Raw genomic sequence first — 15,520 nt, 5'->3', positions numbered from 1 at the left:
ACACACCCCTGTGACACACACACACCTGTGACACACACCCCTGTGGCACACGCGTGTGCCAGGCTCACCTTGGAGGGGTCAGGGGGCAGCAGAGCCTCCACAGGGAAGGGGCTGCCTGGCACCGGGTGCCCGTCGTAGGTGACCTCGACGCGGTGGGGCCCCTCCTCGGAGGGCGTGAAGGTGACGGGGTGGGGGCCCCCGGGGGGGGCAGGCCCCACTGTGCAGGGCACGGGGCGCCGCGAGGGGCCCGTCACCTTCACCTCCAGCTGGCCCTGGCCTCCTGCGCCCTGCGCCTCCACCTGGAACTCCTGCACCTGCCCCACCTCTGCCTCTGCGGAAGAGTGGGGGGTCAGAGCGGCACCCACACCCTGGGGTGCCCCCAGACCTACGGAGAACCCCATGCCCAGATGTGTCCCCCAGATCCAGGGCAGAGAGTGCGTGTCTGTCCCAGGGTGTGTCCCCTCCACCCAAGGGTGTCCCCCATATCCAGGGAATTGCTTCCCCACAGGGTGTGTCCCCCCCATGCCCCCACCCATATCTGTCCCCCATATCCTGGTTGCTCCCATGCACAGGCTGTCCCAAACCTCTCCTGCTAGGGTGCCCCCCAACCCACCCTTGGGGCCCTCAAGCTACACCCCATAACCAGGGTGTGTCCCCCACCCAGGTACCCCCATATGCAGTGTCTGTGCCCCATGTGCCCTCACCCCATGCTGACCCCACACTCAGAGTGCCCCCAGGCTGATCCTGCCCCCAGGTGTCCCCCCAAGGTCTCTTCTTCCCCCAGGGTGCCCCCAGTGCTCAGGGGTCCCTTCCAGGGCCCGCCCCCACCTCCCCCAGCACATTCAGGGTCCCCTCCCTGGGGTCCCCCCACCATTCCCCAGCGCTGCACTCACTGCTGTTGAGGCCCTGCACCTTGACCTTGCCCAGCTGCAGGGGGGGAGCCACAGTGACGGGGAAGGGGCTCTTGGGGATGGGGTCCCCCCCATAGGTGACCACCACGGACAGGGGGCCCTGCAGGAACAACTCTGCTTCAGGGTGTGCCAGGGGACCCCCACACAGCGCCCAGCCATGGGGCAGAGGGCAGGCACCCAGTGCTGGGGGGTTCCAAGGGGGTGCCAGGGGACACACAGCCATGAGGCTGAGCGGGGCTGAGGGTCACCCACGGCTGCTGGGGAGGGCAAATTCCAGGGATGGGGAATCCATGGACCTGGGGGTGCTGTGGGTTGACAGGCACACATGTGGCGCTGCAGCTGCCCCAGGAGGTGCCACAGAGGGGGGTGTCCATGGCAATGGAGGGGTTCATAGGGGTGGGTTTCCCAGGAGCTGGGGGTGCCTGTGGGGAGGGGGGGGCTCATGGGGTGCCCCTACGCACTGGGCTCTATGGGGGGGTGTCTTTGGGGGAGCCCAGGGGATGGGGTGTGGGTGAGGGGGCCCCTCTTGGGTACCCCTGTGGTTGGGCATTGCCCCAGGGAGCCCCTGTGTGTTGGCCATACACTCCCCCAGGGGTGACCCTGTGGTTTGGGGTGCCTCCGTGGGATGTCCCAGCGCCCCCAGCACGCACCTGCTGCAGCGGGGTGTACTTGACCGTGTAGGAATAGTCGTGGTTGTCGATGACCTCGAAGTCAGCAACCGCCGGGCCCGGCCCCGAGCCCACGAACCGCACGTCCAGGGGGGCCTTGCCCGCGCCCCGCGTCTGCACGCGGAAATGGGTGGGGGTCCCCACCTCCACCCCTGCAGCGCAGCATTGGGTCAGGTCACTGCGGGACCCATGGGACCCACAGTCCCTGCCCCACAGCACCCAAAGGTGGGTGGGGGTCCCCACCTCCACCCCTGCCCCCCGTCTCAGCCCCATGGGACCCACAGCACTCACAGTCTCTGCCCCACAGCACCCATCGCCCTCACCCCATGTCCCCCACCCTCACCTGTCCGGCTGAGCCCGGGTCCCTCAGCTTTGACCTTGCTGGCATCGTGGGATGGATCCACCTTGATGCGGAAAGGGCTGGAGGGAATCTCCTGGGGACCAAGACCAGGGCACAGTGACACGGGGGCACCACAGAGTGCGGGCATCACAGCCCTGGTGCCTGGGGGCACCCACAGAGTGCGGGACGGACCCAGGGGCCGTGGGGCAGTGCCAGGCCCTGACCTGGTTGGCAAAGAGCACCATGATGGTGTAGAGCCCCGCGCCCGGCGCCGTGTACTTGACTGTGAAGGTGTCGTTGTCGTTCTTGATGATGTCAAAGTCGATGTCGGCCTCCAGCGGCCCCACCACGCCTGGGGCACACTTGATGCCAATGCTGACGTCACCTGTGGGGTGCCCGGGTCAGTGGCCCCCGCTCCCAGGGGGACACCAAGGAGTGGGACCGGGCAGATGGGGCAGGGGGCAGGATCAGGGCTGGAGGTGATGGACAGGGCCAGGACTGACGGACCAGTATCAGAGATAACGGACCAGGGATGCAGGTGCAGGGTCAAGGATGCAGGCCCAGGAATCCTGGACCAGGAGCAGGGACAATGGACCAGGATCACGGATGTAGGACCAGGACCACGGATGTAGGACCAGGACCAGAACTGATGGGCCCAGAATGAAGGACCCTTGATCCAGGAATGATGGAGCAGGACTGGCAGAAATGGTGCTGGGCCAGGGGTGCTGGGCCAGGGGTGCTGGGCCAGGGACACAAGGCTCATGCCCAGAGGAGTTCCCAGGGTGCCCCCGCCGTTGCACCCACCCTGTCCAGCCTCACTGCAGTCCACGGTGAAGTAGGTGGGTTCGTTGGCCTTCAGCCCCGTCTTCTCCACACCCGGCCCGTGCACCTTCACCCTGCTGGGGTGGCTGCCCTCACCCACGCTCACCTGCGGGCCCACAGTGTCTCATGGGGGGGGGCACAGACCCCTCTTCCCCTGACACCCCATGGGACTGGGACCTCCAACCCCACCATGGCACCCTGCCTCCATCCAACCCCTCCAGACTCCCTTCCCCAGCACTCCATGGGACCCCCAGCCCGACCCCAGCACTCTATAGGTCTGGGACCTCCATCCCCACGCCCAGCACCCCATGGGACCCCCATTTCCCTCCACATCACCACCGCATGGGCCTCCAGTCCCACCCAGGCCCCCAGCCCCACGGGACTCCCATGCCCCACAGCTGACACCGTAACACCCTCCATGACTGACACCCCCTCTCGACACCTCAAGGGACCCCCACGGCCATCCCTGCACCCACGGGCCCCCATGACACCCACACGGAAGGGGCTGTTGGGGGTGTTGACGCCCCCCCAGGCGACGATGACTGTGTGCTTCATGGCCTTGGTGGGCACGTAGACACAGTGGAAGGTGCCATCACCGTTGTCCTTCACCTTGATGTCAATGGGGAAGCCTTCGGCGTCCTGTGAGCAGCATGGGGGAGGTGAGGGAGCCCAATGGCACTCAGTGTGGCACCCAATGGCACCCAATGGTGCCCAACGGCACTCAGCGTTGGCCAATGGCACCCAAGGGTGCCCAACGGCACTCAGTGTGGCACCCAAGGGTGCCCAATGGCACTCAGCATTGGCCAAGGGCACCCAAGGGTGCCCAATGGCACTAAGCACTGCCCAATGGCTCCCAAGGGTGCCCAATGGCACTCAGTGTTGGCCAATGGCACCCAATGGTGCCCAACAGCACTCAGCGTTGGCCAATGGCTCCCAAGGGTGCCCAATGCCACTAAGCACTGGCCAATGGCTCCCAAGGGTGCCCAATGGCTCTCAGCATTGGCCAATGACACCCAAGGGTGCCCAAGAGCACCCAATAGTGCTCTAGGTGCCCAACAACACTAAATGGAACCCAGCGTTGTTCAACAGTACCCAAAGGTGTTCAACACCACCCAATGCCACCCAACACCACCCAATGCCACCCAGCAGCCCCTGGAGCTCCCACCTGTGCATAGAGCTTGAGGGGCCCCTTGCCAGCACCACGGGCGTCGATGGTGAACTCGGCCGGGCGATCCACGATGCAGCCAGTGGGCTCCAGCCCCGGCCCGAAGGCCTTCACCTATGGAGAGGGGGTTGGAAGGATGCAGTGGGGTGCTGGCACCCCCAGCACCCACAGGTGAGGCGCAGTGGGGCGCAGTGGGGCACAGCAGGGCACTGTGGAGCACAAGGGCACCCTAGGATCCGTGGGTTGCCGTGGGTCGCAGCACCTTGTCGGGCCAGGAGTCAGGGGGAGCGGGACGGATGTCAGCCATGAAGGGGCTGTCCCGGATGTCCTCGTCGTCGCACACCACGTGCACAGCGTACAGCCCTGGCTCTGTGGGCCAGTAGCGCACGTCGCACGAGCCATCGCCCTTGTCATCGCACTCGATGCGCGCCTGGGACGGGCCCTCGATGGAGAACCCTGGGGACACCGCAGACACTGTCACCTGCGCCTGTGCCACCACCCCTGGAGCTCGTCCTCACCCCCTGCGCCTGTGCCACCACCCCAGAGCTCATCCTCACCCCCTGTGCCCATGCCCCCAGCAGGGTGACACCTAACATGTCTTTATGTCCCCCCGCAGTGGGGACCCCCAGACCATTGTCCCCTCTCTGTGACCATGTCCCCCCAGTGTGGCACCACCCGTGTCCCCCTGACACCTCTGGGGCCACCCCCAACCTGCCCCATGTCACCACCTCTGCACGCCTCTGTCCCCACAGCACTGGGGGCCCCCACTATGGTGCCCATCCTCCAGCCTGTCCCCGTGTCCCCAATGGGTTTTCACACACTCCATGCCCTGGACCCCACCATAGTGACACCCCCACAGTGCCACGCTGCCCATGGTGCCCCCCATTCTGTCCCCAACAGGGTGTCACCCCACCACATAGCCCCCACCCTGTTCCCACCACAGAACCTCCAGCCCTGTCCCCATGTCCCCACCACGGTGCTCCAACCCTGTCCCCATGTCCCCCCCTTCAGGGCTCACCGAGGGTCCCCACCACAGTGCCCCCCACCTGTACACTTGCTCACCGAGGGTCCCCACCGCAGTGCCCCCCACCTGTACACCCCCCTGCTCACCGAGGGTCCCCACCGCAGTGCCCCCCACCTGTACACCCCCCTGCTCACCGAGGGTCCCCACTTCAGTGCCGACGGCCTCGACCACGAAGTCTGCAGGGCGCCCCACGACGCCGCCCTCGAGCCCCGGCCCCCAGGCCCGGACCTTCTGCGTGCCCGGCTGGGGGGACACCTGCACCTCGAATGGGCTGGGGGCACAGGGACAGGCAGGTGTGAGGGGGCTGTGACACACCTGTACATCCCCTCACACACCTGCACGTCGGGCTGGGGGCCATGGGAGAGAGGGGATCACACTACACCTGCACCCCCCAGTCCCCCCAGATACGTCCCACCCCTGCGGGGACACCTGCACCGCAAATTGGCGTGGGCAGATGAGGGAGGGCTTGTACCCCCCACCCAGCCCACATTCCCCAGACCCCCACCCCAGGGGCACACCCGCATCTCAGATGGGCTGGGAGGGTGGCGGGGCAGTGAGGGGCGGGTTTGTCCATGCCCCCGCCCCCCATTCCGCACAAGCCCACCCCCTCCCTGCCCCCGAGCCAGGCACTGACCTGCGGGGGATGGCGTAGCCACCCCAGGTGATGGACACCTGGTACGTGCCGGGCACCCGCGGCACGTACTCGCACTCGTAGACGCCGTCACCGACGTCCCGCACCGTCACCGGCTCCTCCGTGCCCCCTGTGGGACGGGTCAGATGGGCACCCGCCCCAGGGCACCCCAGGCATGCACCTCCCACGGCACCCCAACCACCCCACCTCCATGGCAGCCTCACGGGACCCCTGCCCATGCACCCGCCCCAGGGCACCCCAACCCATGGTCAACCCCAGGATGGCCTCCAACCATCCAGCCTCCATGGACCACCTCACGGGACCCCCACCCACGCACCCCCCTCCCCATGGCCACCCCCACGGTGTACCTGGTCCCCGCAGTGTCACCCGCAGGTCCCCAGTGCCCACACACACAGTGCCCCCAGCATGCCAGCCCCATGCTCCCACACGTGGCACGTACCTGGTCCCCGCAGTGTCACCCGCAGGTCCCCGCTGCCCGCGCCCCGTGTCAGCACCTTGAAGTCAGCCACGTCCTGCACTCGGACCCCCCGTGGCTGCAGCCCCCTGCCCGTGGCCCGGACCGCCGAGGGGGTGCAGGCTGCAAACTGCCGTTAGCACCTCCAGGAGCCAGGGGGACCCTGGGGAGCCCCCAGGGACAGGGACGGGGGTGTCCCAGGGTGGGGAGCGGCACATGGGGACAGGGGAGTGCCACGGTGTCCTCAGGGACACAAGGAACCAACCCCTGGGGACAGGGGTGCCAGAGGGACACCCTGGGGAGTGTGAGGGGACCATGGTGCACCCGTGGTCACTTATTGGTGTCATGGACCACCACGGTCACCACTGCGTGCCCTGGGGCCACTACGGTCACCACCGAGTGCCCTGGGGCCACCGTGGTCACAGCTGGGTGAAGTGGAGCCGCTGATAGTTATCATTGTCATAGCTACAGTGGCCACAGATGTTTCTGGAGCCACGTGGGGACCCAGGAGGGAGCCTCACCTTCAGCCACGTTGACAGTGAAGGGGCTCCTGGGGACCTGGGCACCGGCGTAGGTGACACAGATGGTGTGTGGCCCTTCGAGGACGGGCCGGTAGGTGCAGCGGAACACGTTGTCCCCCTTGTCCTCCAGCATCACCTCCACGGTGTCCCGTCGGCCCTGGGGGTCCGTGATCACCACCCCCACATCGCCCGAGCCAGCCCCTGCCGTCGCCAGGACACGCGCTCAGTGCCATAGCCAGGCCACCGTGGGGATGTGTCCCCAGAGTCACCAGCCGTCCCATGGCCCTGTCACCCTGACATGGCCCCACGGCCACCAGACCACCCATGGCCACGGCACAAGGAGGACACAGTCTTGGTGCCACTTGCCATGCCATGGCCCTGCCACCCACCATTAGACCACCGCATGGCCATGTCACCATGAAGGTGTGGCCCCAGAGCCACCAGGTCATGCTACATCGAGGCCACCTTGAGGACACTTCCCCAGAGCCACCTGGCCATGCTGGAATGAGAAGGAGGTGTCCCCAAGCCACCATGAGATCATGCCACGGCCCTACCACTCCAGGGACACACGCCCAGAGCCACCAGGCACCCCGTGTCACCATGAGGACATGGACAGTGCCAGCGTGCCATGTCACAGCCACAGCACCACAAGGACACGTCCTCAAAGTCTCTGGGTCACACCATGGCCGTGCCACCATGAAGGCACGTCCCCATTCTCCTGGCCATGCCAGGGACACGTCCCCAGAGCCCCAGTGCCCCACCTGCAGTGTAGATGTCGAAGTAGGTGGCCTTGTTGGCCACGTTGCCCACGGGCTCCAGGCCGGGGCCCCGCGCCGTGACCTTGCTGGCGTCGCCCAGGGCCATGCCCACATTCACCCCAAAGGGGCTCCCGTCAATGTTCTGCCCCGCGAACAGCACTGTCACCTGCAGGGTGACACCAAGGGCGTCAGGGGACACCCAGGGGGTCAGGGGACACCCAGAGGGTCAGGGGACACCCAGGGGCTCACCTTGTGCAGCCCCCCAACCTTGGGGACGTAGGTGACGCTGTACGTTCGCTTCTTGTCATTGTTGGGGACCACCTTGGCCTGCAGTGGGAGAGACCCCAAAATGGGGGGAAGGGGGGTGACACAGAGCTGGGGCACTGGGGGGTGTCACGGGGGGCTCTCCCAGAGAAGGAGGCTGGGGGAGCCCCCAGAGGGGGGCCAGGCCCCTGTACCTCCTCAGTGTGTCCCTCGGGGTCCTCAACATAGACCAGGACCTCGCCCACGCCCGCCTCCAGGGTCTCCACGGTGAACTGGGCAGGGCGCAGCACCACGTTCCCCTGGGGCTCGATGCCTGCGGGTGGGGGGAGTCAGGGGGGGACCCCAGACCCCAAAACCCCCCAGGACTTTGGGCCCCCAGGTTGTCCTTGGTGGCAGCAGGGGGTCCATGGTGGTCTCCTGAGTATGGGCAGGTGAGCCTGGCAGGACTTTGAGGGTCCCTGCTCATAGGGGGACTCTTGGGGAGCCCTGGGTGGGGAGTGGAGACCCTGGGGCTTCCCTCAGGTGTCCCTGGGCACAGTGACACCCCAGGACTGGAGAGGAGTCCCTGGGCTTGGGGGTGTCCATGGTTCACTGTCATGGCCCAGGTACTCTCTTGTGCTGGGCTGCACAGCCCCCCACCCAGTACCCTCCCCGTGTGCCCCCTGTGCCAGTCCCGGTACCCTCCCCGTGTGCCCCCTGTGCCCCTGAGCTCCCCCTGCATGGGCTCCGTGCCCCTTCTGTGTGCCATGTCCCACCTGTGCCAGGTCCCCAGCCCCTGGTGCCCCCAGTCCCCCCAGCCCCCCCAGGTGCCCCCAGCCCCGTACCGGGCCCGTAGGCGCGCGCTCGGCCGGGCTCGGGGAGCCGGGGCCGCACGGGGGCCCCCGGCCGCAGCTTGGCCTTGGGGAACTGCGACAGGTACGTCATCACCGAGTGCTCGTCCACGTTGGGGTCCACGATCTCCTCGGGGGCGATCACCTGGGGGAACCCAGCACTGTCAGACCCTCCTGGCACCCCCACCCTGGGGACCCTGCTGGGGAGCCCCCGCCACGCACCCCACTGCCAGGAGAGACCCCGACACCTGCCTGACCCTCTGAGACCCCAACACCAACACCCTCCTGAGACCCTCCCTGCCGTGGTGGGGAACGCCCCCACTCACAGGTGCCACGGGGCACCCCGATGCCCCGGGACCCCTGTGGATCCCCAAGGACACCCCCAGGATACCTGGATGAGTGCCAGTGCCCCCCCACGCCCCTGGGAGACCCCCGCAGTGCCCCCCACGCCCCCATGCCGTACCTGGGGCACTCCCAGCCAGTCGTCTGCCTGCTGCATGGCCTCCCGAGCGTTCTGCACCGGCTTGTTGGGGTCCCACTTCTCCCAGTCTGGGCACAGACCTGCAGGGGGGCAGGAGGGTCAGGGGCGCACCCTGTCCTGACCCCATCCTGCCCCCCGTCCTGCCCCCTGTCCTGATCCCCCCTTCTGCACCTGCTGCCCCCAGTATCTCCATCAGTGCCCCCCAAGCCAGCCTGCACCCCATACCCTCCATACCCCTGTCAGCAGCCCCCTGTCCCACCCCTTGCCCCCCATCCCCTATTCCCCCCTCACCCGGGGCTCAGTTTCCCCCCATTTCTCCACCCCATTTGTCCCCCCATCCCCGCTGCTGCTCCTCACCCGGGGTGCAGTTGTCCCCCCCATTTGTCCCCCATTTGTCTCCTCATTTGTTCCCCATTTGCCCCCACTCCTCACCGGGGCACAGTTTTCCCCCATTTGTCCCCCATTTATCCCCCATTTGCTCTATCCCCTCCTCACTCGGGGCGCAGTTGTCCCTCATTTGCCCCCCATTTATCCCCCATTTGCCCCCATTTTCCCCCCATCCCCTCCTCACCCGGGGCGCAGTTGCCCCTCATTTGCCTCCATTTTCCCCCCATTTTCCCCCCATTTATCCCCCATTTTCCCCCCATCCCCTCCTCACCCGGGGCGCAGTTGCCCCTCATTTGCCTCCATTTTCCCCCCATTTGTCCCCCCATTTTCCCCCCATTTGCCCCCCATCCCCTCCTCACCCGGGGCGCAGTTGTCCACCAGCGCTCCCAGCGCTTTCCCGTCGCGCCAGTCGCGGTTGAAGTTGGTGATGGGCAGCTGCGGCACCTTGTGCTGGATCCAGCCCAGCAGCCGCTGCTTGGGGGTCTGGTGGCGCCCTTCGTCGTCCTCCTCCTCCTCCCACATGGGCATCGAGATGGAGTAGTGCAGGATGAGGGTCCAGATCAGCCCCAGGATCAGCTTCAGGTTCCCGTCCACGATGGCTTTGCTGTCTGCGGGGGAGAAACGGGGCGGCTGAACCCCGAGATCGCTCGGGACTCCCCCGGGCACCCCGATATCCTGTGGGACCCGCGGGGGGACCCCGGAACCGGAGAGTCGCGGGATCAGCCTCAGGGATCACCCCCAAACCCCACAGCACCAGCACGGGCACCCCTGACACCCCGACATCCCGCGGCACAGGGGGCGCACCCCAGACCCGTCCCGGGGCGCCCCGACACCCCACGGGACCCCGCATCCCAAGGCCTGCCTGGGGACGTGCCAGAAGCGAGGGAGGAGCCCAGGACAGCGCCCCCCGAGCCCCCCGAGCCCCCGCATCGCCCTGGGGAGGGGGCGCAGCCCCCAACGAGCGCACGGGAGCGCCGCACCCCGCCCGCCCCGGGGATTCCTGGAGCGCCACCGAGGGGAAACTGAGGCACGGGAGGGCCGGGGGGAGGGGGCCCGAGGCATCCCGGCCCTCCCCCACCGCCCCGCGGGGCGGACCCTCCCCCGCCGCTTCCCCCACGAGAGATCGCGTTCCAGGGAGGAAATGGGGGTGTGGGAGGGGGCGGACAAACCCCCCCCGCCGGGAGCTGGGGAGCAGCACCTGGGGGGGGTGCTCAGAACTCGGGGTCACACCTGGGGGGGTCCCCAAAGCTCGGGGTCACACCTGGCGGGGGGGAAAGCAGAACTCGGGGTCACACCTGGGGGGGCCCAAAGCTCGGGGTCACACCTGGGGGTCCCGGGGGCACAAGGACGCGCGTGGGAGGGGCGGTGACGGCGCGGGGGGGCTCCGGCAGCCCCGGTGCGGCCGCGCGGGGGGGCCCGGCCCTGCCCGTGCCGGGGGGGTCACGGCGCAGCTGTCGGCTGGGGGTGGGCGCTGGGGCCCGGCAGGGGTGGGTGCGGGCCGGGCCGGGCCCCCCCGCGCGTGAGATCAGCGCCCCGGCCCCGCGCCAAGCGTGAGCTCAGCCCCCCCGCGCGGCACGGCCCGGCCCGGCTCGGCTCGGCACAGCCCGGCTCGGCACGGGCCAGCCCAGCTCGGCACGGGCCGGACCCCCCTGCTCGGCTCGGCACAGCCCGGCTCGGCACGGACCGGACCCCCCCGCTCCGCACAGCCCGGCTCCGCACAGCCCGGCTCGGCACGGGCCGGCCCGCACACCTCACCGCCCTCCACACGCACCCCTGCACACCCGCCCGGTGCCTCCAGCCTTGCACGCCCACCCCCATTGCCATTGCCATCCCTCCGCCGCTCTTGCACACTCGCCCCGCTCCTGCTCCCGTCACCCTCCCCTTGCACACTGATCCCCATTCTCATCTGCCCTTCGGCCTCACTCTTGCACACACCCTCCGTTCCCATTCATCCATCGCCCTGCTTTTGCACACTCACCCGCGGGCCCATCCTCATTTGTCCATCGTGCCCCTTGCACACTCATCCTCCACTCCCACTCCTCCATTCCCCACCGGTGCGCTCTCACCCTATTCACACCCATCCATCCATCCATCCATGCATCCATCCCTCCCTTTACACACTCATCCATGTCCTCACTTGTCCACCCCTGCCCTCGTACACCCACCCTCCATTTCCCATTCCCCCATCACTCCCACCCTTGCACACCCATTCCTCATCCTCATTTGTCCATTGGCCTTGCACGCTCACCGTGCCCCATCCTCACTGCACCCACAGCCACGCTCTGCCCAGGGCAACACCCCTGCCCGGCCTTGCACACTCACCGTGCCCATTCCCCCTCCACCCTCACACCGTTCCCCTTGCACACCCACCAATGGACACGAGCTTGATGTGCTCCCGCTCCAGGAACTCGAGGGCCACCGAGACGTTCTCCAGCTTCATCTGGCGGAAGTTGGGGCGCGGGTGGTGCTTGCGCCCCATCTTCTTCTGGCTGAGCACCTCGAGCAGCGCGATGAGGCGCAGCCCGTCGCTCAGGTCGCGCTGCAGGTCCACGATGCGCTTCTGCACACACTTGAGGTGCTCGTTGCACCAGCGCGTGAACGTGTTCTGCTGGATCTTCTTCCAGGGCGCGTCCTCCGCGAGGTCCTTCTCGGTGGCCGGCAGCTCCTCGGGGTCCTCGCCCGGCGCCGCCTCGTACGTGGAGTTCATCCTGCAGGGCTGGGGGCTCCTCGGTGGGCACGGGGGTCCCGAGTGGACGGGGGGGAGTCCTGGGTCACTTGTGGCGCTGGGCGGGGGTCGCGGGTCAGTCCCGGTGTCCCGGAGGGATCCTGGCACCGTGGGGCGGGTCCCGAATCGGGGCCGGGGTCCTGTGGGGGTCCTGTGGGTGCCCGGGGTGGGGCTCCTGGGTGCCGGTGGCGAGGCTGGCGCTGGGGCCGCTGTCCCGGATCGGGGCCGGTGTCCCGGGTCGGGCCCTGGCTGGGTGCTGTGCCCGCTGTGGGTCCCGGGGCTGGGCGATGGCGTCCCGGGTCAGTCCCGGTTCCGGGGCAGGGGTCCGGGTGGGTCTCTGTGTCCTGGATGGGGTCCCGGTTCCCGCAATGGGGCACGGTGTCCTCGGTCAGTGCCGGTGCCCGGGGACGGTCCCGGTGCCCGGGGTCAGTACGGGTGCCTGAGGACGGGCTCCCGTCCCAGTCCCGCTGTCCCGAGAGGGGCTCGCTGCCCGGTACCGGTGTCCTGGCTAGGGGTCCCTATAGCCGGGGTCGGGGCCGGTGTCCTGGCTCTGTCCCGGTGCAAGTTCCCGGTGCCGGGGTCGGTTCCCGGCGGGTTCCCGGAGGGCTGGGGGTTCCGGAGGGGTCCCGGCTCGGTTCCCGAGTAGTTCCCGGAGCGGCGGGGTCCGGTGTGTTCGCGGTGTGTCCCAGGAGCGCTCCTGGGCCAGGGGCGACGGCGGCAAGTGGCGGGGCCGGGGGGCGGCGGCGGCTTTAAGCGCTGCCCCGGCCCGGCCCGCCCCGTCCCGGGGAGGGACCGAGCCGGAGGGACGGAAAGACCGCCCGGCCGCCGGGGTGGGGGGCCCGGCCCTCGCTATTTACGGCCCGGGCCTCACAGCCAGACCCCCGGACACCGCACCCCAAAACCGCCGGGCTCCGGCACCCCCAAACCCCGGACCCCCGGACACCGGCACCCCAAAACCGCCGGGCTCCGGCACCCCCCAAACCCCGGACCCCCGGACACCGGCACCCCAAAACCGCCGGGCTCCGGCACCCCCCAAACCTCGGACCCCCGGACACCGGCACCCCAAAACCGCCGGGCTCCGGCACTCCCCAAACCTCGGACCCCCGGGCTCGGCACCCCCCAAACCTCGCACTGCGGCACCCCAGAACCCCGGATCCGGCACCTCCCGAAACACGAGATCCCCGCACCCCCGACTGTGGCACTCCCGGACCAAGGCTCCCCTGAGCCCCGGCACCCCCGAACCCCCAAACCCCGGCAGTTCCAAAACCGCACAGACATCAGCTCCCCTAAAGCTCTGACACCCCTAAAACCTCTGTAACCTCAAACACCAGCACGCCCAAACACCCACAAAAACACCCCAAAAGGCCGGCATCCACAGACTCCCAAACACTGCACCCCAACACCCCAAAACTCCCCAAATTCCCTGAAGTCCAGTGTCACAACTCCTAAACTCTGGCACCTCGGAACCCCCTGCCCCAGACTTTGGCACCCCCAAGCTTTGCAGGCTGAATCACTGGCACGCCTAAACTTCAGCACCCCCAAACCTCAGCACCCCAAACCTCGGCCCTCAGGTACCCCAGCCTCCCTACATGAAACACTGGTACCCCAAATCCCGGTATCCAAACACCCCCGAAACTGTGTCACCCCAAAATCTGGGCACCGCCAAACTCCAGGATCTACCCCCAATAACCCCAAATATGTGCAACCTCGACACCCCAAAACCTCAGCACCCTATAGCCCAGGCACCCCAACACTCTGTTATCCTGATACAGCTGTGCTTGATACCCCAACACCGCAGACACCCCAATGCTGCAGCCCCCACAGCACAACGCACCCCAAACCTCCCCAAACTTCCTCGGAACCCCCTCACTCATCCCTTCCCCCTCGGGAACCCCTGAAAAACTCACATGGACACTCTCCCCCAGCCCCAGGGGCACAGCCGAGACCCCACAGACCCTCCCAGGACCCCCTCTGGGGCAGCCCCCGGGACCCCTCCCCAGAGCCACCCCCTCCGTGGAACCCCCCAACCCCCCTGGCCGTGCCTCAGTTTCCCCATGGCAGTGGCCCATGCCTGGGGAGGGGGCTCGCTCATATTTGGGGTGCACCCTGAACCCCGCTGCCCCCACTCTCTCTTGTGTCCCTCCCCATTCCAGGCACCCTCGGGAGGCGGGGGGGACACTTGTGTGACCCACATGTGTGTGCTTTGGGGGACACTTGTGTGACCCACACCTGGCCCTTGGGGGGCCGATTTGGGGCGTATCGTGTTCCCCCTGTTCCGGTGCCTGCCCTGGAAGCTTCCAAGGGAAGGGGGGGGGCCGGGTGCACCCCGAGGTGACAACGGGTGACAAGGGGTGACGTGGGGGGGTGACGTGGGGGGGGTGACGCGGCGGCGCCTGCGCCAACACCTAAAAATAACCTGCCGAGTCAGAGCCACGCAGCGGCACCCGAAATACCCGGGGGGGCGCGGGGGGGGCAGCCCCACACATCATCACCCGAAATACCCGGGGGGGGGGGCACACAATGGGGGGGGCACCCCAACACATCATCACCCGAAATACCCGGTGCGTGCTCCCAGTACCAGTGGGTGCTCCCAGTATCGGTGGGTGCTGCCGGTACCAGTGGGCACTGGTGGGTTGGCACTGGGCCCTGGTGGGTGCCGGGGGTCCCGGCAGGGCTGGCAGTGCCGGCGCTGCAGCCCCAGAGCTCCACACCCAGCACCTCCTCCTGCTCGGCAGCACCCCCGAGCCCCTTCCCCACTCCGGGGCCCCCACCCCAGACCCACAGACCCACAGAGCCCCAGGATCCCTGGGGCTGGAAAAGCCCTCCCAGCCCATGGAGCCCCAGCTGTGCCCAATGCCCACCCTGTCCCAGAGCCCTGAGTGCCACCTCCAGGAGTGCCTGGGACACCTCCAGGGCTGGGCACCCCAAAGCTCCCAGGGCAGCCCCTGCCAAGCCTGGCTGTTGCCATCGTGCCCTCCCTCTGCCGTGGCCCCCCAGGCCCTGTGCTGTGTCACCCCCAGCCCCAGTGACCGCAGCCCCACAGGGGACATGGGGAGGGACGGGGAGGGACAGGGGGGCCCTCTGTGGGGTGTCTGTCCCCTGCGTCCCCACCCTGTGGCACCCTTTTGGGGGTGCCCCTCCATGGGGATGCCCAGTACACACCCGCAGAGCTGACCCTACCCAGTACAGCCCAGTACAGCCCAGTACAGCCCAGTACAGCACCAGCAGAGCTGACCTGTCCCTGTACAGCCCAGTACGGCCCAGTACAGCCCAGTATGGCCCAGTACAGCCCAGTATGGCCCAGTACAGCACCCGCAGAGCTCACCTGACCCAGTACAGCCCAGTACGGCCCAGTACAGCCCAGTACGGCCCAGTACACACCCGCAGAGCTGACCTGACCCAGTACAGCCCAGTACGGCCCAGTACGGTCCAGTACAGCTCAGTATGGCCCTGTTGAGCCCAGCACAGCCTAGTACAGCATAACCAGACCCAGTACCAACCCCATAGGACACAGTACA

General features: G+C 67.8%; 1 protein-coding gene across 2 annotated transcripts in view; it reads right to left on the bottom strand.

Moving 5' to 3' along the window:
- FLNC (filamin C) overlaps positions 1-12,648 on the bottom strand; it is a 29,169-nt gene extending 16,521 nt beyond the window's left edge. For both annotated transcript variants that reach the window (XM_058805802.1, XM_058805803.1), the window contains exons 1-20: positions 11,648-12,648; positions 9,637-9,885; positions 8,873-8,970; positions 8,404-8,554; positions 7,774-7,892; positions 7,565-7,642; positions 7,319-7,481; positions 6,558-6,758; positions 6,022-6,159; positions 5,565-5,691; positions 5,065-5,201; positions 4,169-4,362; positions 3,907-4,020; positions 3,237-3,380; positions 2,724-2,847; positions 2,144-2,304; positions 1,923-2,013; positions 1,562-1,731; positions 894-1,011; positions 69-331 (exon numbers count right to left, since the gene is read on the bottom strand). In XM_058805802.1, coding sequence (XP_058661785.1) covers positions 69-331; positions 894-1,011; positions 1,562-1,731; positions 1,923-2,013; positions 2,144-2,304; positions 2,724-2,847; positions 3,237-3,380; positions 3,907-4,020; positions 4,169-4,362; positions 5,065-5,201; positions 5,565-5,691; positions 6,022-6,159; positions 6,558-6,758; positions 7,319-7,481; positions 7,565-7,642; positions 7,774-7,892; positions 8,404-8,554; positions 8,873-8,970; positions 9,637-9,885; positions 11,648-11,984 — 3,177 coding nt within the window. In that variant the 5' untranslated portion in view covers positions 11,985-12,648. The remainder of the gene's footprint in view (positions 1-68; positions 332-893; positions 1,012-1,561; positions 1,732-1,922; positions 2,014-2,143; positions 2,305-2,723; positions 2,848-3,236; positions 3,381-3,906; positions 4,021-4,168; positions 4,363-5,064; positions 5,202-5,564; positions 5,692-6,021; positions 6,160-6,557; positions 6,759-7,318; positions 7,482-7,564; positions 7,643-7,773; positions 7,893-8,403; positions 8,555-8,872; positions 8,971-9,636; positions 9,886-11,647) is intronic.
- Between the last annotated feature and the right edge of the window lie 2,872 nt (positions 12,649-15,520).

This window comes from Ammospiza caudacuta, chromosome 5, assembly GCF_027887145.1.
Source record: "Ammospiza caudacuta isolate bAmmCau1 chromosome 5, bAmmCau1.pri, whole genome shotgun sequence".
Lineage (NCBI taxonomy): Eukaryota > Metazoa > Chordata > Aves > Passeriformes > Passerellidae > Ammospiza > Ammospiza caudacuta.
The sequence above is the reverse complement of the archived record's forward strand: the minus strand, read 5'-3'. Positions and strand labels throughout refer to the sequence as shown.